Here is a 27,666-nt window from a genome sequence, read left to right on the forward strand (position 1 = left end):
ATGTATGACTGTGTGAGTATGAGTGTGTGTGTGTGTAAATGTGTGTGAGAGAGTGTGTGTGTGTCTGTTGTGTTTGTGTGTGTCTGTTGTGTTTGTGTGTGTCTGTTGTGTTTGTGTGTGTCTGTTGTGTTGTGTTGTGTGTGTGTGTGTGTGTGTGTCTGTTGGGTTGTGAGTGTGTGTGTGTGTGTGTGTGTGTGTGTGTCTGTTGTGTTTGTGTGTGTCTGTTGTGTTGTGTTGTGTGTGTGTGTGTGTGTGTGTGTGTGTGTGTGTGTGTGTCTGTTGGGTTGTGTGTGTGTGTGTGACTGTGTGAATGTGTGTGTGAGTGTATATATGTGTGTGTGTGTGTGTGTGTGTGTGTGTGTGTGTGTGTGTGTGTGTGTGTGTGAGTGTATTTATGTGTGACTGTGTGAATGTGTGTGAGTGTATATGAGTGTATATGTGTGTGAGTGTGTGTGTGAGAGTATTTATGTGTGACTGTGTGAATGTGTGTGAGTGTATATGTGTGTGTGTGTGTGTGTGTGTGTGTGTGTGAGTGTATTTATGTGTGACTGTGTGAATGTGTGTGAGTGTATATGTGTGTGTGTGAGTGTATTTATGTGTGACTGTGTGAATGTGTGTGAGTGTATATGTGTGTGTGTGTGTGTGTGTGTGTGAGTGTATTTATGTGTGACTGTGTGAATGTGTGTGTGTGTGTGTGTGTGTGTGTGTGTGTGTGTGTGTGTGTGTGTGTGTGTGTGTGTGTGTGTGTGTGTGTGTCTATATGTTCCTCAGATCATGTGACGTCTCACACACCTAGTGGGTTTGCTTTACTTTCCCGGGAGCTTGTGCACTGCTCAGGAATGCAGAGTAGGACACACACACACACACACAAATGAAAGCAGTATTCCCCATCCACCTATAACTGCTGTTGGCAAGCAATATTTTCTTGTTTTAAGCATAAATATAATAGATGTTTGGGAGGTTTATGATAGGAGCAAGAACAAATTATTTGCCAATTCAAAAGCGAATAAAAATTCTGTCCAAGCCATTTACATTAAAGTAACATTAAAGTAGTCTAAAGTGACTGACCTCTTAAAATTGGGTCTGTTCCTCACACAAAGCTGTTGTGTGACTTCAGAAGACTTGGGATTATATGTAGTGTATAGACTCCTTTTGTGATACTTTTGTTTAGGGGTGTCCGATACGGCTCAAATCTGAAATCACGATATAAATAACGATATATATATCACGATATAATCAAATGTTTCTGATAAATCATCAAAAATCATCCTCCAGATCCTTCCTGGTCTGCTTGGCTCTGCCATGTTTTTCCCTCACCTTCAGTTCTGTTCAGTGTCTGTTTAGTTTTCCCCTTGTTCATAGACTTAATTTCCCAGTAGGCGCCGTTCCCTGTTCTCTCATTATTCATGTGTGCATTAATTCGCTATGTGCACAGGGTGACGCGACGAACGTTCGAAATTTGTGTGGTGGGCGGGGGGACTTCCGGTTTAGGTTACTACCGGTATTTCCGATGTAGATGTTGTGGAAGAGTGAGTGTCAAGCTATCAGTGAGTACCGTATGTAAAATGTTAACAGTAAATAAGAAACGTCTTACATATCAGTATCAAATTGGCAACTCTAAATTACATTGTAGTGTTCCTCGATGTGCCGTTGTGCCGTTTCATCGAGGTATAATTCTGAAGTTTTCATCGTTTTCCGCATCAGCCTGAGGTACGAGCTCAGTGGCTAGTCAAGATAAGACGTGAGAACTTCACTCCTACCGATAACACCGGGTATGCAGTCGACATTTTAAGCTAGAAGATTTCATCATAACCACAGGACCTTGAAAACTTGTTCAAGGAGCTGTGCCATGTCTTTTGAGAGGAACAATTTTTTGTTTACCAGCGCCAAGGACTGTATTTTTCTCTATGAGCTTCCATATACTGCTTATATATTTTGTAATTTACTATGCTGTTTGTTTTTTTGTATCTTGTGATATACCTTTCAGAAAATTGTCTGAAATATTGACAGTGTTCACATGTCATTTATTGTCTTTTACACTGCCAGGAGGAACACAAATACATGAGTTAATTCAGACATTTATTATACAAAGACACAAGCTGTCATACTACACTCAACAATAACATGGTGATGTTAACAATAACAACGTTTGACATTTTGTATGAGTTATGAGTTTGTAGATAACTAGTCCACATAACTGCACATAATACAGTACTCAACAGTACTTTAATGCTTCTTTGCACTTCTGGTTGGATGTCAACTGCATTTCATTGGCTCTGTACCTGTACTCTGCTAAATGACAATAACATTTAATGTAATCTAATAACTACTAACACTGAATTCATAATAACAAAAAGTACCTCGTATAGGTTTGTTGTTTATGTACATACATGTGCATTTCTTAAAGAGAACTATTTACATTGATTTTCACACAAACACATGTTTTGTACAGTCTGATACAGTAATGCAACATTATGATTAAGGCTCTGCCAGCCACACAGGAGCACTCGACCTCATAGAGCTGAACAGGGGTGGAGTCTTCAAGGACGATCTTTTAAAAAACAAAAAAGTGTGTTATAATCAGCAGAGATCACAAACTGATCAGATATCTCAAAGTCAAAAGTGCATTTTGCATTATTTTTCAAGTTAGCTACTATGAGTTAGAGAATGAGGTTACTTTAGGGTTAGTAAGAAAGTAAGTTAAACACAACACAATATAAACAGCAAAGCAACTGTCTCAACAACCAGCTTCTGGGGTTTCATATAGGAATGGTAGGTCTACTAGAACACTAATAGGGCAGGCAAGTGTCATCATAGTGTTACCTACTTCAAACGTTTGGCTAGCTAGATAGTTGTCTAAGATGTTCAACTTGTTTAGGTAATTATACATTTGTTTGCCAGTTTAACCCATCATTGCCAAATTGAAGCCCCAGAACAGAACTGGTTGGATCAGACGAACAACTGAACTGTCTTTCATCCTACTCTGATGGTGTGAGGTTTCTCATGTTTCCTCAAAGATCTATGACAGGTAGCACGGATGCTGACTCTCCCTGTCTGTCTTTACTTGATACTGGGGATAACCAAATACTGTCAATACATGTAACTGAACAACACAAGTCATTAGTATATGGGTGATTCTTAGACTATGGGCACTTTTATGTACTTTGTAACCAAAAATGTCATTTTTTAAAAATATGACCAAAGTACAATTGATATGGATTGCAAGAATAGATTTGTGTAATACTTTTTATATTATAATACATTACAATATTTTTATATTTAGATTATAATATTATTCTAAATTATACTTTTATATTAATTGATTTCATTTAGATGAATGAAAATTCAATTTTGTTGCATCATTTATTGCTTATATTTTTGCCTTGCCATAAGTTGTGTCAGTTATTTACACGCACTGTAACCGTTCATCTGTGAGACAAATCAGTTGTATACATCAAACTCAGCACTACACTAAAAACAGTTGTGGTTATATTTAATGGCTTTGTGAATTGAGTTTACTGAGTGTGATGAGTTTAATTGTTTTTCTAATAAACATCTCCACTGTTTCTCTACATTCACGTTAATTCATTGTAATTTCCATCACCACCCACATTTTTAAAAAATATTTAAAAGTTCTCATCACACATTAAAAATGTATCCACAATTTACGAGATCATGCTCTACTTAATATAAAAATGCAAGTCATTTATTTTCTAATAAGCTCTTGCCCAAACCAATATTACATTTCAGAGTGTGACAGGTGCACAGTTCACCGTTTGGTCCTTAGGGCAGTTAATTTATCTCATTGACAAATGTATAATTATTGTACATTGTGGAAAAACTGATACAACTAGTTACAAAAATGATCCTAGACAATTCTTGACTGACATAAGTTATTCTGTTTTTAAATAACAGCATTGAGATGTGGTGGAAATGACATTTCACTGCTGTTATTTAAAAACCGAATAACTAACACAGTCTCATAACTTCTCTTGTAATCTAAGTTTGTCCTCTTACAGACCTTAAAACTAGACAAGTTATTTAAACTTATGAGACGGTGTTACGTGACTTTTGAACAAGTTTTTTTATTCAACTTCACAAGCCTAAAAGTGCCCCTTGTTGAAGAAACGCCCATACATTTATTCAATGTCAGATAGTAAAATGAACATATAATAAACCACATGTGACCAACAACTAAAATTAATCGTTTAATAAGTATTTTGTAAAGGTTACTTTCTAGCCTAACGTCACCTAGCATCATCGCTAACGGTAGGGCTACAGCTAGATAAAGACATAGCATAACTTACCTTCATAATTGTCAATGAATGAAGAGACGTATATCTTGAAACCCTTTTCCCTCTTGCTCTTGGGAGCCGGTGATGACGCTTGAATTATTCGGTGTACGTCGTTTATCGTTATCCTTGGCAGATGTTGAAGGGATCTGGTGTAGAAAGCCATGTTTATCTGGTCCTAGTCTTACCTGACAGTTACCGGCGTCGTTGGTAAAGCTAACGTAACGTTAGACCGGAAATACCATCGCCCACCAGTGACGTCTGACAATCATGGAACGTTCGTAAAATCAACTAGCCAATACCCTCTTGTTTTGTTTTCTCACATTGGTTCTTGTCAGTTTGTTGTATGTTAGCACATAGTGTTCTTAGCATACAGCTGTTATGTTTTATTTCTCGCCGTTAGTGAGGTCATAGAGAGGCAGATAGAAACAGATGTTGTGTTTGGATTGAGGCGTCTCTTGGGATCACAGGCAAACACAGACATTTACACACTCCATCACCTCCGTTTGAGTGTATCACATCTTTGACCTGACGACTCAATCACATGAGCTATTATTAGGTCACACCATATACAGTATGAGAGAAGGCGGTTAGGAAAGAGGCTAAGTGGTTGCTAAGATGTTTTTGCCAGTTTTATTATCCGCTAGGTGAAATGTGTAAGTCTGACTGCTTTTAAAAGTATTACTAACAAGCAAGAGGAGGCAAAGTAAAAGCTCCCTGCCAGTTTGTTCTCAGTATCTGAACACAATGTTCTTATTTGTCATCCTGGCATGATTTACACGTACATGGTGCCCGTGAGGCCAAGTGGTTAAATACTCCAACTCGTGTAATGAAGGTTGTTAATCATTCTGTTAACACCAAAACACACTGAATGTTTGTGTCTGACCTGAGTTATGAAATACGTGTTCACAGGTGGAAACTTGGCATTGCGGTGTAGTCTAAATACTTTGCATTGGGGCATTGGGGTTGATTAGTCTTGGATGTGCCTTATTTGAAATTTGGCTCAGAGCTTCTTTAGATTAAATGGAATGTGAGTGTCATCTGAATCCAACCAGTGATCACACTGGCCTGATCTCCATGTGTGCCTTGTGAGCCTTCGATTAGTAAACCGACCCATGTAGTCCCCAATTTCCCTGCAGCAATGCCGATTTGGTTCCCCCAGGATGAGTGGATGGATGTAGGGCAGGTGTGGGAGGGGGTTTTACCCTAGCATGTACAGATTTAGAACCTGATACCACTTCAGTATGCTTGATCTTAGAAACATAGCCACTGTAATTTTGGTCAACCAAACTGTGTTGTGTTTATGTGTGTATTAGCAGAGCTAGCCACAGAGCCAGGACAGGTTCAGGAGGCCTGGGAGGTGGCCACAGGGCCAGGACAGGGTCAGAAGGCCTGGGAGGCGGCCGCAGGTCCAGGACAGGGTCAGGAGGCTTGGATGGCAGACACAGGGCCAGGACAGGGTCAGGAGGCTTGGAAGGCAGAGAAAGGGTCAGGACAGGGTCAGGAGGCTTGGAAGGCAGAGAAAGGGTCAGGACAGGGTCAGGAGGCCTGGGAGGCGGCCGCAGGTCCAGGACAGGGTCAGGAGGCCTGGGAGGTGGCCACAGGGCCAGGACAGGGTCAGAAGGCCTGGGAGGCGGCCACAGGTCCAGGACAGGGTCAGGAGGCTTGGATGGCAGACACAGGGCCAGGACAGGGTCAGGAGGCTTGGAAGGCAGAGAAAGGGTCAGGACAGGGTCAGGAGGCCTGGGAGGCAGACACAGAGCCAGGACAGGGTCAGGAGGCCTGGAAGGCAGACACAGAGCCAGGACAGGTTCAGGAGGCCTGGGAGGTGGCCACAGGGCCAGGACAGGGTCAGGAGGCTTGGAAGGCATACACAGAGCCAGGACAGGGTCAGGAGGCCTGGGAGGTGGCCACAGGGCCAGGACAGGGTCAGGAGGCTTGGAAGGCAGACACAGAGCCAGGACAGGTTCAGGAGGCCTGGGAGGTGGCCACAGGGCCAGGACAGGGTCAGGAGGCCTGGAAGGCAGACACAGGGCCAGGACAGGGTCAGGAGGCCTGGGAGGCGGCCGCAAGTCCAGGACAGGGTCAGGAGGCTTGGAAGGCAGAGAAAGGGCCAGGACAGGGTCAGGAGGCTTGGAAGGCAGAGAAAGGGCCAGGACAGGTTCAGGAGGCCTGGAAGGCAGACACAGAGCCAGGACAGGTTCAGGAGGCCTGGAAGGCAGACACAGAGCCAGGACAGGGTCAGGAGGCCTGGGAGGTGGCCACAGGGCCAGGACAGGGTCAGGAGGCTTGGAAGGCAGAGCTCTCATATACAGTACTTTTAGGCATACATGTCAAGGGTTGTATGAACAATTTTGGCTGCACATTCTCAGTTTTAAATGTCTAGTTGCCACGGATCAGCTCATTTGAGATACCAAATGGAAGCTTGAAAAACAAACTTTTCAGAAGTTATTCTAGCATTTTATCAGGGAATCGTCGACTGCTGTACTGAACAATATCTCCTCTTATCTTCTCTGTGTTTATTCTCTCAGAATGTTATTTCATCCCATGGCAACAGTTAAGCGTTACTCGATCTTTCATTGTTTTCATTTTCCTCTACCGTTCACTTTATTTCCATACAGCATAAAGCACCACAAGAATGTCTTTAATCTCTGGTTCAACGTAAACCATGACATAATTAAAAGTGTCCCATGTGGGGAGCTATGGGAGGCCATTCAAGCCACAGTGGGTTGTAGAGACCTTTCCCGCTGTCTGTGTTTGTCTTGCATAACAGCAACACGTCAATCATGTTGAGGAGAGCTGCAGTGTGTCAGGCTAAAGTCCCGCTAATGAGTCTGAGAGATCGATCACTCGACTACTGATTGTGAGGAAATGTGCCATGTGTTTGACATGTCTGACATGTTTGAAGAGGGTCATGTGAATCTAGGCGTTATGAGTTTGGACTTACGTTAAAATAAGCTGCCGAATCAGATGTGTATGCGTAGACACACCGCTAGACCTGGGAGCAGAAGTTTGCTTCTGCTAAAAACGATTATAACCTTGAACTTTAAGAGGCATCACGACACCTCTTGTTCTTTCTTATGCATGCCACGTCCCTTGCTTGAAATGGGGATTGATGTTTACCTTGTAACACAAGTAGACATGTCAGCTGTGTAAATCTGTGGTGTGCCGAGTGCTCGTCTTGCCTTTCACAACAGTTTGCAGGTCAGTTGGACTAATGAGAGCTTATTTACAAAACCTGATGAGCTGCCTACCAAGAGACCTTGTTTTGGCCACAATCGAAGTCAATAGCTATGTGATTAAAATGAATATATTTGGCAACTGGCTGGTATATTCATCAATGAGATCCTTTCACTGCGTCTTGAGAGTAAAAGTTGCTCCGTATAGTGCGTGTCCAAAGATGAGACCCATTTGTCATGTATTAATGTCTGTTTTAATATTCTTTCTGTTGTCTACGGTGAGTTGTTGATCAAAAACAACAAAAAAGAAACATTTTATTCTAATCACACATAGGACAGATGAGATAAAGCCATTCGAGTCTCTCTCATCTATATGTGCTTTACAGAAATGCTGTCTTTATTAAAGAGACAGTACCAGTTTTTAACACGTGTTCAACAAATCGATGTAAATACCTGTACATCGTACAAAAGCTTTGAAGATGCTTTTAAAGATTTCCTGTTTCAGTGGCATACCCAAAATGAAAGGCTTATAACTCGACAAAAAAATAAACAAGGAAGGTCAAGTGTTTGGTATCATTGTAAAGAATTGTAATGATATAGATAATGATACTAATTACTATATGATAATAATTGTACATAAGAACTAATTACACATGCAAACACAACAATGACTAAAGGTTTGCAGAGCATACAGACATGATTTTAGTCATGAGATGTCACAGGATGAGTTTCATTCTGTGTCATTTGAGGCATCATTGAGTCTGTGTCATGTATTTGGCGCCATCTCCTGGTGGTCATATGTAACATTGAGCTTCATGTGGATTATCTAATGATCTATACATCTGATTATCTTGTGTGTGGGCTCGTTTGAAAGATAATCACCTCCTCTAAATAATGATATGTGATATTTTATTTTCCTTTTATTTTCCGTGAAGTTTTAAGCGAAAACGCGACATATAAGCAACATCAACATAATTGTCAAAGACATATTCTTAGCAAATGTTTTTGTCTTTGAGCAAAACAAATATACTGGTTGTATTTTACTCTTCGAGAGCTTTCCAACAATATATGACACATGACTATTTGATGAGTTTGATGTTTTTATTGATTGCAATAATATGTACAGTGCGTTTTATTTTTTTAAAGATTTTTATTAAATAAATTATCAAAACAGAAAACTTCTGAATTGTCTGAAATAGTTCAAAGCACTTGTTCCTGCATACATTGTAAAGTAGATCTTCTAAGCTTTGAAACGATGCTTATTTTGTGTTGGTCAAGACTTTAGTTAATAGTGTGTAATATTTTGTCCATTTTGTTTTCTCACCGGCGTGCTCATCTGACCTTAAACAATAATAACAATGTAACAAAAAATTATATACACAATATATTATCATATTTATTCATTTAATACATTGATTTGTTCACTTTTAAAAGCTAATATGTGACAAAACTGTTAAAATGATGATGGCTAATATCAGTACATGCTAACCCTAATCTAATCTAACCATCAAGGCCAAAGTATACTTTGGATGTGCACGTTGCGGATCCCTCCACTGACAGTATGTATAACACAAATGGCATCATCAGCACAGCCGCGTGGCTTGAACGTGTGCCGCCTAGTTTTAATGACTCGTGCACGCGGTCCTCAGCTGTGTGTGTCATTTGCACATGTGGTGGCATTGACTGTACGAAAAGAGTGTCACAAAGCAGTTGCATTGTGCATGTGTCGAACGCGTTCCTATTCGTTCGCGGTCAGAAAAGTATACTCCAAAATGTTACGTGGTCGAGTATGCCCGGGCCTTAACCCTAACCCCAAAGTTTTACTTTTAAAAGAAGTGCCACATATCTTTTCGTTCAAAAATAAATATTTAAAGAACCAAAATCGTTACGGTTACATCATGTAATTTCTAACTTTGGCTAATTTCTTTCTCTTTATTTTTATGGCTATTTTCCTCCAATTTGACATAGTACAGAAGCGTTTGAGATGGTGAGGGGGATCTTCTCATCACCTCAAAGGTCATTATCCATACATTAATACCTGATTCGTGTTTATTAATCCAGTCTCACCTCGTCCGCATCCCATTCCTCATTACCTCGGAAACAGCACAGTCGTTTTTGAAACTGATCTCAGAGGGTTTTTTGTGTCTCCTGGATGGTTGTTTTCTCTCTGTGTGTAACGGTGTCATCTCACACACTGATGCCCTACACAGACTGTGTAGTATGCGTGTAGGGAGTGGCGGTACTGCATGCAATATAGTCACCATAGTTATTGTGCATGAAAATATACATTTATATTTTAGGAAGGGGGTCCCTCACAAGGGATCATTATATTTGGGGGTCCTTGTCATCAAAGAGTCTGAACAGCACATCCCACAGATGCTGGGCAACACCTTGAACTCTTCATCATGTCCCTCAAACCATTCCCAAACAGTGTGTGCAGTGTGACAGGGCACATTATCCTGCTGAAAGAGGCCACTGCCATCAGGGAATGCCAATGCCATGAAGGGGTGTACCTGGTCTGCAACGATGTTTAGGTAGGTGGCACGTGTCAAATTGACGTCCATATTAATGGCCGGACCCAGAGTTTCCCCGCAGAACATTGCCCAGAGCATCGCACTCCCTCCATTGGCTTGTCGTCTTCCCACAGTGCATCCTGCTGCCATCACTTCCGACATGTACTTGGCCGTCCACATGATGTAAAAGAATACGGGACTCATCAGACCAGGTGATATTCTTCCACTGCTCCAAGGTCCAGTTCTGACGCTCGTGTGCCCATTGTAGGTGCTTTCAATGGTGGACAGGGGCCATCATGGGCACTCTGACCGGTCTGCGGTTACGCAGCCCCATACACAGCCGGGTGCGGTGCACTGTGTGTTGTGACACATTCCTCCCGTAACCATAATTAAACGTTTTCTGTTATTAGTGCCACAGTAGAACTTTGGTCGGTTTGGACCAGACGGGATAGCCTTCATTGCCCTCGCTCATCGATGAGCCTTGGGTGCCCAACACCTTGTCGCCAGTTTGTGGTGTGTCCCTCCTCGGATCACTGTCGGTAGGCACTCGCCACTGCTGACCGGGAGCACCCCAGAAGCCTTCCCCTTTCAGAGATGCTCTGACCCAGAGGATAACAATTTGTGCCTTGTCAAAGTCGCTCAGGTCTCCTGCCCATTTCTCCTGCATTCAACACGTTGACTACGAGAACTGATTGTTCGCTAACCATCTAATCTACCCAAACCTGGACATGTGGCCTTGTTAGAAGATGATCAACGTTATTCCCTTCACCTGTGTGTGGTCATAATGTTTTGGCTCATCTGTGTATATAGTATATTATCACATAAAATATGAGTTGTTGTTGATTTAATTTTAAGGGTAAAAGGTTATAAATTCTCAATCTCATAAATTCTCAATCAAAAAAAGAAGAAAAGAAAGGAAAAGGTACAAAATGCCCCTGAAAATCAAATCCAGGGCACAATCGCTTTGCTACGTCAGTATGAAAAAATATGGATTATTTATACATTTCGATGAAAGATTATGAAAACAAGCTATTTTTGTGAAGAATGTTTATGAAGATTGTTTTTTGCATTTTAATAACTCTCTCTCTCTCTCTCTCTCTCTCTCTCTCTCTCTCAGATTGATCGGTCACTCCATGGGGATTCTCGGGTGCGTTCCGTCTGGTATCTCCCGCCCTTCACCCCTCGGCCTGCCCTCCCCCCACTACAACACCGCCTCCATACAAATTATGAAACTGGTATTAACTGAATGGCAAATTATATGGATTTTTACAGTTTCCAATAGACAGTAAACACATATACACTCACACACACACACACACTCACACACACACACACACACACACACACACACACACATACATACACACACACACACATACACACATCAAAGGGATTGACCTCACAAATAACCAGACTCGACTCAACCTTGGACTTGACCTTTAACAAACGTCACGTTTCGGAATGTTTGCCACACCTTGAATGTGATCCACGGAACAGGACGTCCACGGAAGCGGATCTGCATCGTCACATCGAGTGCTGCTGTTGGCTTTATTCTTCGTATATTTTTATTTATAATTTTTTTTTGTGTGTTTGTTTGGTTTCGTTGTGATTTGCGTGATCACTGCTCCTGAGTGCATGCCGACGGCGACGATGGCGCCCCAGAACACTGAGGCTGAAGCCGTGCAGATGCAGGCCGTTGTGGAGGTGTCTGTGGAGAAACAGGGTGGAGGAGGAGGCGGGGCTAATGAAGGGGGTGGAGCTGGAGGGCGGGATTTGGAGAGTCAGGAGGAGTCGGTCAGCGAGGCCTCTATAGATCGCATCCCGCTACACCAGTGGATCATGCATGGCGCCGTCATGTTCGGCCGAGAGTTCTGCTACGCCATGGAGACAGCGCTAGTCACGCCCGTATTGCTGCAGATAGGTAAGACGGTTCTCGCCTAAACATATGTTCCTGCACATTTAGAGAATAATAAAGTAAACAAATAATGACATTTTACATATGACAAATGCGCAAATTGCCAAAGGTCTATAGTGGGCAATAGAGCGGCGCAACACTCATTTTCTCCTAAGGCTAATTTATTTTTTATTTTAAAGATATCTTGTTTACCTTTAACTACAGACCTGCCATGAGCTCTGAAGTTGTTAATCAGATGCATCTGTTGAAGCCAAAATTACAACTTAATTTTCGTGATAAATAGCTGAATAAACCCATAATCCTATAGAGAGATACACCAATCAGAGAGCTGTGGCAACAAAGTGCGCCAAAAGAGCTCTGCAGCTCCGCCTACTCCAATGTTTTACTATGAATGACGCAATCGAGTTGCTTTCCCTACACTCTCAAACTTACTTTCTATAAACACCAATTAGCCACACCATTAAAACCACCTGGTGCCTAATACGGTGTAGGTCCCCCTCCTGAAATACTCAAACCAGCCAGTCTGGCACCAACAATCATGCCACTCAGATCACATTTTCCCCATTCTGATGGATGATGTGAACATTAACTGAAGCTCCTGACCCGTATCTGCATAATTGTATGCACTGCACTGCTGCCACATGATTGGCTGATTAGATAATCGCTTGGATGATTGTTGGTGTCAGACGGGCTGGTTTGAGTATTTCTGGGATTTTCACACACAACAATCTTTAGAATTGACTCAGAATGGTGCCAAAAACATGGATCAGGGCGCCTTTATCCTTCGCGTGCCCCATCAGGCCGATTGGGGACCGGGCGTGCGACATTCTAGAACGGCCCGCCCCCTCCGCTCCACATATATGTACGTTTGTCTAGTTCTTAAAATATTCAACTGGCTTTGAATATGCATCGTTTCAAAGCAGCTTTACAGAAGATAAAACTGTAATATCTATAATGTCTAATGAGTCATCTTTGTGTGATTACATGAAATACGATTGTTAATCTGGTTTAAAAATAAGCTATTAAATAATAATTGTATTTATAACCCCAGTGAGCAAGCCGAATGGGACTGTGGCAAGGAGCACAAATGGAAATGGTAATTGTTTTCTGAAATAGTAGGTTTCTGTCTCTTGAGAGCTTTGCGTTGGCACCTCAACAAAGTCCAATTGCTTTCTAATTCATTTACCTGTGTCACTAATCTCTTCCAAGTTGGCAGGAACCTGGTTGTAGTAGTCCAATGTGACTCTCAGCAGTTTTCATTTACTCATAAACATCTCGCTAGATCTGTAGAATTACATCGGGGCAATAAATGCAGAAATATTTACTTTGAACACTGTTTTACTGCCACCTGAGAGAGGACAAAGTCTTTATTCTGTGACTGGATGATTCGTTAACTTCAGTCCAAGTGGTTGATTTTCATTAAATCGATGAAAGATTATTGATATATTCTGGTCTGGGTATCACAGCGAATATTGACGCTGACTATCACCCCTGGAGTTTGAATCCATGGCATGATGAGAGGCTCCAGCCAGGTCTCCTAAGCAACCAAATTGGGCCGGTTGCTAGGGAGGGTAGAGTCACATGGGGTAACCTCCTCGTGGTGGTGATTAGTGGTTCTCTCAATGGGGCGTGTGGTGAGTTGTGTGTGATCGTGAGAGTAGCATGAGTCTCCACATGCTGTGAGTCTCCACGGTGTCATGCACAACGAGTCACGTGATCAGATGTGCCGATTGACGGTCTCAGAAGTGGAGGCAACTGAAACTCGTCCTCCACCACCCGGATTGAGGCGAGTAACCGCCACCACGAGGACCTGCTAAGTAGTGGGAATTGGGCATTCCAAAATGGGGAGAAAATGGGATAAAAAAATAGAAATCTTGGTTACAGAGAGACACAAATAAGTAAAGGATATGAGTGTTAACATGATTTAAGTGTGATAAAATCACTTACAAATATTTTCTGTGTAACGTTATTGACAGTTTTACAAATCCGTTACCTAAGCTTCACATTTCTGTGTTTAAACCCTACAAAAATCGGCCACGTTCACTTTTATCGTCCCCATTGACTTCCATTGTAAGTGCCTCACTGTAACCTCGATTTTTGCTTCTTATTTTTTTAAAAGAAAAGGAGAAAAGAGTCCAAATTGATTTTTGTGGGAATCAACATTATCCCACAAATGCTGTCAATTGAGCTTAACTTGTTTTGAACCCGGAACGTTCCTTTAATGGCGACTCCATAAGTGGGAAGTAGGATAATTCCGGTAGCGTGTGAAGGCAGCATAACCTTGAGGCAGTTGGGGATACGGAAATAGTGTAATTACAAGTTATGAGCTCATGAATGACCAAGCAAAATCATATTGACCCGTTGGAAACTTTTTCGGAATGATTCCCGAGTGACTGATCTTCAAAGAATATCAGTCACTCCAAACAGCAACTGCAGAGACTTTGCTGACAGAGTCTGCGTTCGAATGCACGTATTGAAGAGGAATGTCAATGAGAGGACCTGCTGGGAGATCTGGGTGACGTTTAACAGGGTTATTATGGCTGGAGATTCCTTGAATTGCGTAATGGCTGTTGGATGGATTAGCCGCAAGCAACATCACAGCTCACGGTTCGTTTATATACACAGGAAGCAGGAAATTACACTGACAACCTGGATGCGGTGTTTGTCATGACGACAGTCAAGACTAATTATAAATCCGGATGAGCGTAGGCAAGGGTTTACATGCTACGTGCGCGTGTTCATTTCCAGAAAGGAATTCAAAGTGTTTTGCAGCGGACAAGAGCTTTCCATGTGTAGCGTTGTTGATTAATTGTGCCAAAGAAAAGAGAACATCGTAACAAAGGAAGAGAGAATGTGGCACAGCGGTGGGAATTTGTTACTCAGCAGATTCTGAGTTTCAGAATGAGGTGCACATGTTCACATGACCCAGAATGCTCAGCTGTTTGGAGCAAATGGGACCCATATTGTGTTTGTAGCCAGTGGTGTCTCTAAAGGCTGGAATGTGTGGAATTCTGAAGGAATTTTGTGTTCAGCAATCAAAAGAGCTTCCAGAGCTTTAGGCTACAAACAAACACCCTGGACATATTACTAAAAATAATGTTTGTCTTTAGCTGTAGACGTCTGTATGCATGGTAGAACACTACTGTTTTTTGTTTTGTTTATTAGCCTTTTATCAATTAAACAACAGTCAGAATGAACATTTCCCAACCCCATCCCATCCCATTTTTATTTTCTCCCCAATATGGAATGCCCAATTCTCACTACTTAGTAGGTCCTCGTGGTGGTGGTTACTCTCCTCAATCCGGGTGGTGGAGGACGAGTTTCAGTTGCCTCCGCTTCTGAGACCGTCAATCGGCGCATCTGATCACGTGACTCGTTGTGCATGACACCGCGGAGACTCACAGCATGTGGAGGCTCATGCTACTATCCACGATCCACACACAACTCACCACACGCCCCATTGAGAGAACCACTAATCACCACCACGAGGAGGTTACCCCATGTGACTCTACCCTCCCTAGCAACCGGCCCAATTTGGTTGCTTACTCGCCGAGATACCCAGACCCCAATGTTAACGAATACAAGCTTATTGTAAATGTTTACTTGTTTAATAATATATTGTTGATAATAGGGTTGTGCCGATGGACGATATCATCGTCCATCGTGATGGCTGACCAACATCACGATGTAGAGCCACCATCGTGATGCCACGCCCCCTTTTGCGAGTCTTGCTAGTGTGACTCACTAATCCTAGTCTCTTCTATATTTAACCTAAAAGCTTTGCAGGGATTGCTCTGTAAATTAAATTGAGAATATAACTAATGCATATATGCTATTTTAAATTCTGTAGTTTATGCCAGAGACGTGACGTGTTAGTCTGTGAAAATACCATGTCAGGCAGGCTACACAAATATTGATCTGGACATTGTTAGCTTCTTGTCTTTTTTAACATGTCTTACACTGTACATTTAGATTAAAATATTTTATGTTGTAGGCTACAAGAAAATAGGCTTTATTAATTAATTATTAGTAGTTGTAGTGTCTCAGAAAATCTTGCTCATTGTCACATAGCTCTTGTATACACTGAAGCGGCAGTTTAAGATAAACCCAGACCAGCGAACGTCAAATAACTTTTGTCTGGTTAATACTTTTAAAGAACAATTTCCTTGGCCATAAATCCATAATGTCAAATCAAATGAAAGAAACAAGGTGAATATGAATAACACACATTTATTAAAACATAGAAGAACAACAAATGAAACGGGTACAACACTCAGACCGAAACTCGGCATTAACATTTCACTTATAATTAGCAGCACAATTAACTTCAGCACAGGCTACAAAATAAATTATGTTATTGAAATATTGTAAAGTGGTCATATGAACTACACAAATGAACGTTTAAAAAATTATATGCAAAATCGAATAGCTCCGCAACGGATGGCGAAAAATGCGTAAAGAAGTCTAATATCTTTCACCATAGATCATGTTTAAATTTCGATGTTTCTGGCCAGAAATACCAACATATTCACTTTATCTGGTTTTAATAAGCTGCGGATTGGAGTAACTACACTACCCGCTGTGCTGAAGACCCGCTCTGATGGAGTACTGGTAGCACATATGCACAGATATTTCCGTGCTAATCTTGCCATGAACGGAAACCTTTTGTCGTTCGTTTTCCACCAAGTCAGCGGGTCCTCTTCCCCATCAATGGCCATTTCCTGCAGGTACATGGTCATTTCTGCCTCGACCTTTTGCTCATCAGTGAGTAAAATAACGAAATTATAGTTTTATGTGGAAAATAGTATTTGTGTAAAGAGATATATTAAAATAAAAAGTGCACAACTCTTCTTAAGTGAAAGCTAAAAAAAAAAATGCTTCACGTGTCGTGCAACCTACTGATAAAGCGCCGACGAGTCATTAGTTGGGTTAGTAAAATAACGAAATTATAATTTTTCATTTAATTTTTGAAAATTATATGAAATTATATAACCCCGCCCCACCGACGATATCATCGTCCATCGCGATGTTTTACTGTCAACATCGTCAACTGCCAATTTAGGGGACATCGCCCAACCCTAGTTGATAATGTTTAGGAAATTATTTTTGCATACTGGTTGATGTTTTGTAGGGTTTTTTTTAAGTAGTATGCAGTATAAGAGTATGTACTAAGTAGTATGCGGTATAAGAGTATGTACTAAGTAGTATGAGAGTATGTACTAAGTAGTATGCAGTATAAGAGTATGTACCAAGTAGTATGCGGTATAAGAGTATGTACCAAGTAGTATGCGGTATAAGAGTATGTACTAAGTAGTATGAGAGTATGTACTAAGTAGTATGCAGTATAAGAGTATGTACCAAGTAGTATGCGGTATAAGAGTATGTACCAAGTAGTATGCAGTATAAGAGTATGTACCAAGTAGTATGCAGTATAAGAGTATATACTAAGTAGTATGCGGTATAAGAGTATGTACTAAGTAGTATTTTATACCGCATACTACTTAGTACATACCTTATACTGCATACTACTTATACATCTTATACTGCATAATACTTAGTACATACTCATACTTAGTACATACTCTATACGATACTACTTAGTACATACTCTTATACTGCATACTACTTAGTACATACTACTTAGTACATACTTATATGATACTACTTAGTACATACTCTTAAGTATGCGGTATAAGAGTATGTACTAAGTAGTATGCGGTATAAGAGTATGTACAAAGTAGTATGCAGTATAAGAGTATGTACTAAGTAGTATGCAGTATAAGAGTATGTACTAAGTAGTATGCGGTATAAGAGTATGTACTAAGTAGTATGTGGTATAAGAGTATGTACTTAGTAGTATGCGGTATAAGAGTATGTACTAAGTAGTATGTGGTATAAGAGTATGTACCAAGTAGTATGCGGTATAAGAGTATGTACCAAGTAGTATGCAGTATAAGAGTATGTACTAAGTAGTATGCGGTATAAGAGTATGTACTTAGTAGTATGCGGTATAAGAGTATGTACTTAGTAGTATGCGGTATAAGAGTATGTACTAAGTAGTATGCGGTATAAGAGTATGTACTTAGTAGTATGCGGTATAAGAGTATGTACTAAGTAGTATGTGGTATAAGAGTATGTACTTAGTAGTATGCGGTATAAGAGTATGTACCAAGTAGTATGCGGTATAAGAGTATGTACTAAGTATTATGCATTGGAGATTGGAGATTTTGCAGATACCGATAGCTAAGGTGGTGGAAATGTCCGATAACCAATATATCAGCCGATAGTTTTAAAAAAAATTATTTATAGAATGATCAAAGATTTCATAGTCTTTCCTTACTATGATAGGAACAGACATTGGGGCTGCAAGTGTCCAAAATGACATCGTTTATGCCGATAACTAAAAGTTCCAAGAAGCAACTATCGGCTCTGATTAATCGGTAAAACCTATATGTCCTTCTACCTTCAGTATGCAGTACGCTTTTTGCATATAGCCGTAGTCCTTCAGAAGCATGCTCACATCCAACTGTGATTATTCTGTATATCTACAGGATCATTGTGACTTATCCATGGAGGAATAGTAATGCTTTGAGTATGTGCATTAACATGCTTGCCATGCAAATGGTTGGCATTTTGTCATGTGATTTTGCAAGGTCTGTAAAACGGAGGCTATTGTCTTTTTATAAATGGTGAAACAATGAAGCGTTTTTGGCTGTTTTAGGTCCGTCTCTGGTGGATTGCACTTTCTTGTGACTGCACAGATTTTCTGGGAATTGTACAGAGCTCAGCTGAGGAAGAGGAGAGATGATGAACAATTGTGTGTGTGTGTGTGTGTGTGTGTGTGTGTGTGTGTGTGTGTGTGTGTGTGTGTGTGTGTGTGTGTATGTAGGTTTACTTGGCCATACTTCAGAGAGAAGTTTTGTTTTTAAGAGATTGGGTTAGGGTGTGGGTTTGGAGTGTCTGTTGTGGTTATTAGGGTTGGAAACTTTAGTGTAATTAATTGCATACAAAATGATGTGTAAAAGTACAGACAACATATACATCCAATGGCAAGAAAAAGTATGTGTACCCTTTGTAATTAGCTGGATTTCTGCATTAATTGGTCAGATATTATGATCTTGAAGTATAGACAAACACAATGTGCTTAAGATAACAACACGCAAACGATTATAATCTTTCATGTCTTTATTGAACACATCCCATTAAACATGCGCAGTGCTGTGGAATAAGTAAGTGTACCCCAAGGCTAATGACGTCAACAAATGCTAATTGGCATCCAATTAATGAAACGAGATCAGTGGTGTGGGTTAAAGCTACTTTGACTTATAAAAAGCACTCAAATATTTTGAGTTTGCTATTCATAAGAAGCATCTCCTGATGTGGATCATGCCTCACAAAAAAGAGATCTCAGAAGAGCTTATATATTCATCTGTACACAGTTAGACAGATTGTCTATAAATGGAGATGATTTAGTACTATAGGTACTCTCACTAGAAGTGGCCGTTAGATATTCATCTGTCCACAGTTAGACACACTGTCTTTAAATGGAGGTGATTTAGTACTATAGGTACTCTCACTAGAAGTGGCCGTTAGATATTCATCTGTCCACAGTTAGACAAACTGTCTATAAATGGAGATGATTTAGTACTATAGGTACTCTCTCTAGAAGTGGCCGTTAGATATTCATCTGTCCACAGTTAGACAAACTGTCTATAAATGGAGATGATTTAGTACTATAGGTACTCTCACTAGAAGTGACCGTTAGATATTCATCTGTCCACAGTTAGACAAACTGTCAATAAATGGAGATGATTTAGTACTATAGGTACTCTCTCTAGAAGTGTCCGTTAGATATTCATCTCTGCACAGTTAGACAAACTGTCTATAAATGGAGATGGTTTAGTACTATAGGTACTCTCTCTAGAAGTGGCCGTCCAGTCAAGATGACTCAAAGGACACACCGCAGAATGACCAATGAGGTACAAAAGAGCCCTAGAGTGACCGATAAAGACATCTCTGTTCATGAGTCTACTCTACAGAAAACATTAATCAGGTATGGTGTCCATGGCAGGACATCATGAAGGAAGCCGCTTCTTTCCAACAAAAACAATGTTGGGTGCCTGAAGTTTCACAAAGATCATCTTGACACTCCACAACACTACTGGGAAATGTTTTGTGGACTGATGAATCTAAGGTTCAGTTGTTTGGGAAGAACATGCAGCACTATGTATGGCGTAAAAAGGGCGCCGCATACCAACATGAAAACATCATCCCAACGGTGAAGTACGGTGGAGGGAACATCATGATTTGGGGCTGCTTCAGGACCTGGACAATAGAAGTCTATGGGATGTCCTTATTTAGATACTGTAGATAAACTTGTGTGTTACCTGGCTATAGTTGGGCACTTGTTACCCCAGAAGTTAGATTAGGGAAAATATTCATGAAGTAAGTTGTGTTTTTAGTATGGAGTTTGTCTTTGTAATTGCCTTTATATAAAAACAACATGAGTCTGTATACTCCAAGTCTACTCCTTGTGTGTTGTTGTCAATGTTTTCTGCTGTGCTGAGTTAAGAATTATATCATCCTGCTGCAATGTTACATAACAGAGCTTACGCGCTGTGTGTGAGTGTGTGTGTGTGTGTGTGTGTCCCTCTGTGTGTCTCTGTGTGTGTTTGTGTGTCTCTGTGTGTGTGTGTTTGCGTTTGCTTTTGTGTGTGTGTGTGTGTGTGTGTGTAGGTGTGTTTGAGTGTGTGTGTGTGTGTGTGTGTGTCTTTCTATTTGTGTTTGAGTGTGTGTGTGTGTGTGTGTGTGTGTGTGTGTGTCTCTGTGTATTTGTGTTTGAGTGTGTGTGTGTGTGTGTTTGTTTGTGTGTCTCTGTGTGTGTGTCTGTGTATTTGTGTGTGTGTGTGTATTTATGTGTGTGTATGTCTGTGTATTTGTGTTTGAGAGTGTGTGTGTTTGTGTGTCTCTCTGCGTGTGTGTGTCTCTCTGTGTATTTGTGTTTGAGTGTGTGTGTAGGTGTGTGTGTGTCTGTGTATTTGTGTTTGAGTGTGTGTGTGTTTGTGTGTGTGTGTGTGTCTTTCTATTTGTGTGTTTGTGTGTGTGTGTGTGTTTGTGTGTGTGTGTGTGTGTATTTGTGTGTGTGTATGTCTGTGTATTTGTGTTTGAGTGTGTGTGTTTGTGTGTCTCTCTGTGTGTGTGTGTCTCTCTGTGTATTTGTGTTTGAGTGAGTGTGTGTGTGTGTGTGTGTGTGTGTCTGTGTATTTGTGTTTGAGTGTGTGTGTGTGTGTGTGTGTGTGTGTGTGTGTTTGTGTGTCTCTGTGTATGTGGGTGTGTGTCTCTGTGTATTTTTGTTTGAGTGAGCTGTGTGTGTGTGTGTGTGTGTGTGTGTGTGTGTGTGTGTGTGTGTGTGTGTGTGTGTGCACGTGCGGGTGTGAAATCTATGCGGTTAAAATATCCTTCAGGAGTAGATCACTGACTGGGGAAAAACAGATGGCAATAATTTCAGAGGTCGGATTTCACTAATCTAATGACTGAAACACACACACACACACACACACACTCTGTGTGTTTTGATCTCGACTCAACTCTGTCCCATCTGTCTGTTCTTATTAGCGTTGTTTGCTAATCAGGCGATGAGTCCAGCCTGTCTAGGCCACGAGACCGGCGTAAACCAGCTCAGACCAGCTTTTTTCAGCAGGGACATTTTTGAGAAGTTATCGTGCATCCAAATATTGACCTGTGAGTGTTTGTGTTGGTCACTTAAGCATGTAAGATACATACTAAGACAATCCTGCTGTTATTTGCAGGTATTGAGTCAGCTGTTCTTGGGTTTTGCTATCCGAAACCAGATCCAAACCTCTTGATCTCTCTCTTTCTCCATTGAATAATTCATGGTGTTCGGCTACAGTTGGAGCAATACACGGTTTATTCCGGACACACGCTGGAATGGAAAGGAAGATGAAACCATGGTGTTAATATTTGATCCTTCCATCTGCTCAATTTCTGGAGAATCAGGATCTGATGTCTTGAAAGATTCGGTTTCTTTTCTCAAAGGAATATTCTGGGTTCGATACAAGTTAAAATCGTTTTTCAAGTTGAGCATTTGGGGCCTAACGTTCATTAGCACGAAAAGTTTATTTCATCTAGTCCCTCTTTTACCATAAATGATTTAAACAACTTTACAGCTCAAATAATACACAAGTTTTACCACTCACTAATTAGATTGGAGCTTGCCGTTTTTGGAAAGCTCTTGCCATTTTGCAATCTGGCGGCCTGTGTACGGTCCATGGGTGTTCCATCGTAAACTTGAGATTATGGTCACCCAATAATCATGAACGAACCTCGACGGACAGTGTTGCTCAATATACGCCGAAATGCACCTGACTCTCCGAGAGAAAGCCTGAGAGTGGCACAGAGCAGCTGTTTCCTCTCGTTGCTTTGATATATGTCCGTTTCTAGACGGCCTTCCTCTTCCTGTCACACTCCAGATTTCTCTCGTTTGTCTCACTCTCTTCTCAATGGCAGCCAGGGACGGATTATGACTTGCAAAGGCCCTGGGGGCCAATTATCTCCAAGGGCCCCCTCCACCCAAAAGGTGCTGAGCAGGGGGTGGGGGGGTTTGGGGTGGTTAGTGGGGTTCGTTGTTCATGCCCAAAAGGGTTTTCGAGTTGGGGGGATCACCAAACTAGATCATGCAGTCAAGAGCCCCCTTGTAGTCAAGGGCCCCTGGGCACTGGCCCGGTTGTTAATCCGTCCCTGATGGCAGCAGTGAATGGTGTCCTGACTCGGACTCTTGTCCTTCATAGAAACAGGTTGTTGTAATGGTCACAGTGCAAATGGACAAACATTGATACGCGTTTCTCAGTCCAAGGTTCCAGTGGTGGTGCACATGTGGCCTGCGACCTTTTTAGCTGATGTCACCAAGGCCTCTTACTAAGAACTAAGAGTTTTGACTTCGTAAGGCAGTATTCCCTGCTGGAACGTCTCGCCAAAACAAGCCTAAGGTGGTTTCTAGCTGGTCCAAACAGGTCATTTATGGACATGAGATTGTTGGTAAGCTGGACCTCCAGCCGATGGACCTGGTGTTGACCTGGTGGACCATTTTGGACCAGGAATAACAATTTAATTTTTTGTTAAAAGACTCCAGATGGACCTCACAGCCTCTTGCTTTGAATTTGGGCTGATGACACACAGGCAAATATTTTTAGGAGGTTTGAGTAGGAGTTTGTTGCTCTTGCCCGATAAGATAGCAGACCAGCCCCTCTCTGGGCTTCAGCGATGGGGGAGTTGCATATGACTTTGTGTGGTTTTGTTTCTTATAAACATCTTCCTCCCATTTGACTCACTTTGCTCTCAGTATTGTTCGCCATTTTTGACCTGGTGGGAAGCAAAAGTCTCCTGTCATTATTTACTGGATCTCAACGTCCTGTTTGGATGTTTACTCGACGTATTTGTCTAGGAACAAATAACTTGCTTACCAACTGATTCAGATCTTTTGTTTTGTACGTTTTGCACTTGTTTGTGTTTTTCTGAGGATCATGAACAAAGAGTGAATATACAAAAAAACCTCGTCTGAGGAAGAGGAAGTGGACTTGATGGTGACAGGAAGTCATCGGTGGCATTATGAGGTGAAGCCAGGCCCGGCTTTCCCAAGCTCAGGTCATCTCCGATGAGAAGACAACGGCTTGTTTCTCAGATCCTGTTCTGACTCTGATAAGGGTCTCTGAAAACTCTTCTCAGGACTGCAGGGTACATGGTTCCCAGACGATTCGGCCCCTCCAGGGCTGTGGGAAAATTACTTTCTTTTTTCCCAGATCTGGGAATGCAACATTCCTCACCAGCAGGTGCAGTGGCACTTTTCCAGCTGATTTTTGACGCCAACCGTGAAAAATCCACAACTGTTTGGAACTGTTTGAATTTCATTTAGAATTTAGAATCTTTGCTGAACTTGTTTTGTTTAAACATTGTTTCCATGTTCATATCAAATATCATTTTGAAATGAAAAGTAACACTTTTTTAATTTTACAGGTTTGTCCTAACAGTATGAAAAGCCTAACCCTATACTGCAATACTTCCCAATATTGGGGCATGTTGTAACCAAATGTATCTTTTTGTTTTCCTGGGCAAAACATTTTTTCAAAAGCTATTTTGTAGTCAAGACTTTTTAGGTATGTCTCTATACAGAAATTGACTTTCAAAAATAAACCTATCCTGTAAATAAACCTAATCGGTGGAGGAAAACGCCATTCCAATGTGGATGAGAGTCTTAAACATGGCAAAGTCAATGCTTTTTTAAATGGATTAGTGTGAGCGTGGCTTTAGTTTTGTTTTGTTTGTTTAAGTGTTTTGTTTAAGTTTAGTAAATAATGGCGTCTGGGTATTTCAGCGAGTACTGACGTTGACTATCACACCTGGAGTCGTGAGTTTGAATCCTGGGTGTGCTGAGTGACTCCAGCCAGGTCTCCTTAGCAACCAAATTGGCCCGGTTGCTAGGGAGGGTAGAGTCACATGGGGTAACCTCCTCGTGGTCGCTATAATGTGGTTCTCGCTCTCGGTGGGGCGTGTGGTGAGTTGTGTGTGGATGCTGTGGAGAATAGTGTGAGTCTTCACATGCGCTACGTCTCCGTGGTAACGCGCTCAACAAGTCACGTGATAAGATGCGCGGGTTGACGGTCTCCGATGTGGAGGCAACTGAGATTCATCCTCCGCCACCCGGATTGAGGTCACTACGTCACCACGAGGACTTGGAGCGCATTGGGAATTTCACGTTCCAAATTGGGGAGAAAAATGTAAATAAATAAATACAATTTAGTAACTAGTTCAATTTAGTTCGTTACATTTATCATGGTCATTTAATGTTATTTTATGTCATTTTTATGTTAAGCCACACCCACACTAATCCACTAACAAATTTAACACATTTCGTTGGGATTAAGGTTAGGGTCAGGGTCAGGTTAGGGTTTGCCTCATGACGATACACTTTTACCTTTTGTTTCACTTGCACATGGAGGGGGGCGCATAGGGATCATTTTGGGGGGCAAAGCCCACACCAGCACATACCCCCCCCGTGTGTGGGCGTCACCTTATTTCAGTTAATTTTGGGATTATTTTCGTTTAGTTTCGCTAATGACAATAACACTGGTGGCTTGTGATGTTTTAATTTGTCATTGAATCCAGACTCTCTTACACAAGCACTGACCCGTCTGAAGTTCTGGTATCTTCTTTGCTGGTGTCTTAAATGCCAACATCGCACCTGACTTCTCAACATGACTAAACCTTGATCAATTCACTTAACAAACCTGGCAACCCTTTCTGACTGCTGTCAAGCCCTAGGGCACACAGAGTGTGTGGTAATCCTATTATTGCTTTGGACATGAGACAGCTTCCCTCTTGTGTCGGGCAGGCCTACACACACACACACACACACACACACACACACACACACACACAACACACACACATGTTGGTCTACCTATCATTATGAGGACTTTCCATAGACATAATGACTTTTATACTGTACAAACTATAGATTCTATCCTCTAAACCTAACACAACCCCTAAACCTAATCATCACAGGAAACTTTCTGCATTTTTACATTTTCAATAAAACATTGTTTAGTATGATTTTTAAGTGATTTGAATTATGGGGACACTAGAAATGTCCTCATAAATCACATTTATAGCATAATACCCTTGTAATTACTAATTTGTAACTTACAAAATTGTCCTCGTAAATCACAAAAACACGCGCACACACACACACACACACACACACACACACATACACATACACATACACATGCACACACACACACACACACACACACACACACACACACACACACACAGAAATCTCTCTCTAAAGATAGCGTTGATTCCAGTGAGGACTTGCGGTCAGTACATGCAGATCTCTCCATGTACTCTCAATGAACCTTTGTTGCTATGCCAACCGCCGCTTGATGTGCACCGTCAGTCTGTGTGAGGTCATACAGTGTTATAACGTCCTTGTGTAGGGCATATCATGTATTTATTCTTCCTGAAAGTACTTTGAAGGGTGTGTTTAGTCCCTATTACATCCGATCAATTTTATTTGTATTTAATTTTTACGATTTACGCATTTTAGTTTGTATTATGAATTGTGCAATTTCTAAATATTGAACTAAATGTAATTAATAAAACATAAAACGTTGACGTTTTTCTATTTTGTTAAATATAGACACATTCAATTTAAATGGAATTTTGTTATGAAATATAAATGCAGAAATCTTGAGTGTTTTAACTGTTTATTATTTATTTATTTATTTATTTTATCTTGTTCTTGCCATGAAAAAAGTCTTTGGTGCTGCTGAGATGCATTAAACAATATACCACAACTTCTGTTACCTTTATCAAGGATATATTTTATCATATGCCAATAAAATAAATGATCAATCTCAATAATTTGATGACCCGAGCGTGACTTCTGTGTGTATTTTCCATTCCCCTTTTTGATTTGATTTGCGGGACTAAGTTGTGAAATGTAAAATAATACCAAGCTATAGAAAGTCTAATTGTTTATATTGTGTCCAGGAGTGTTTGTTATTCATGTTTTTGAGATGTTACATCATAAATTAGCATAATTTATTCAGATTGAAAGTGATGTCCAGCATCGTCCAATCACAGCCAACCATGTTAATATAAAATGACGCATTATAAATGTTGAATCTATGTACTGATGATCATCGTCCCATGTGTGTCAAACATGTTGAGTGATCCAAACATCATCTGCAGCCTGAAACTGAACTTTTGATCAGATTTTAGGAGTGAACGCACTTGAGAGCTATAGGATGCTCCCTTGCTCCCTATTTAGGGCATGACTTAACCTCCAGTGTGCTGTCTCTCTGCACTGGTCTCAGAACAGTTATAGAGAGCTATAGGATGCTCCCTTGCTCCCTATTTAGTGCATGACTTAACCTCCAGTGTGCTGTCTGTCTGCACTGGTCTCAGAACAGTTATAGAGAGCTATAGGATGCTCCCTTGCTCCCTATTTAGTGCATGACTTAACCTCCAGTGTGCTGTCTGTCTGCACTGGTCTCAGAACAGTTATAGAGAGCTATAGGATGCTCCCTTGCTCCCTATTTAGTGCACTGACTTAATCTCCAGTGTGCTGTCTGTCTGCACTGGTCTCAGAACAGTTATAGGAGAGCTATAGGATGCTCCCTTGCTCCCTATTTAGTGCACTGACTTAACCTCCAGTGTGCTGTCTGTCTGCACTGGTCTCAGAACAGTTATAGGAGAGCTATAGGATGCTCCCTTGCTCCCTATTTAGTGCATGACTTAACCTCCAGTGTGCTGTCTGTCTGCACTGGTCTCAGAACAGTTATAGGAGAGCTATAGGATGCTCCCTTGCTCCCTATTTAGTGCATGACTTAACCTCCAGTGTGCTGTCTGTCTGCACTGGTCTCAGAACAGTTATAGGAGAGCTATAGGATGCTCCCTTGCTCCCTATTTAGTGCATGACTTAACCTCCAGTGTGCTGTCTGTCTGCACTGGTCTCAGAACAGTTATAGGAGAGCTATAGGATGCTCCCTTGCTCCCTATTTAGTGCACTACTTAATCTCCAGTGTGCTGTCTGTCTGCACTGGTCTCAGAACAGTTATAGGAGAGTTATAGGATGCTCCCTTGCTCCCTATTTAGTGCACTACTTAACCTCCAGTGTGCTGTCTGTCTGCACTGGTCTCAGAACAGTTATAGGAGAGCTATAGGATGCTCCCTTGCTCCCTATT

The 27,666-nt window shown here is 41.2% G+C and overlaps 1 protein-coding gene across 3 annotated transcripts in view; it reads left to right on the forward strand.

Moving 5' to 3' along the window:
* The window catches only part of LOC127619977 (solute carrier family 45 member 4), a 52,282-nt gene that overhangs the window by 13,389 nt on the left and 11,227 nt on the right, over positions 1-27,666 (forward strand). For all 3 annotated transcript variants that reach the window (XM_052093020.1, XM_052093022.1, XM_052093021.1), the window contains one exon: positions 11,102-11,905. In XM_052093020.1, the coding sequence (XP_051948980.1) occupies positions 11,620-11,905 (286 nt within the window). In that variant the 5' untranslated portion in view covers positions 11,102-11,619. The remainder of the gene's footprint in view (positions 1-11,101; positions 11,906-27,666) is intronic.

The sequence above is a fragment of the Xyrauchen texanus genome, chromosome 26 (genome assembly GCF_025860055.1).
Source record: "Xyrauchen texanus isolate HMW12.3.18 chromosome 26, RBS_HiC_50CHRs, whole genome shotgun sequence".
NCBI lineage: Eukaryota > Metazoa > Chordata > Actinopteri > Cypriniformes > Catostomidae > Xyrauchen > Xyrauchen texanus.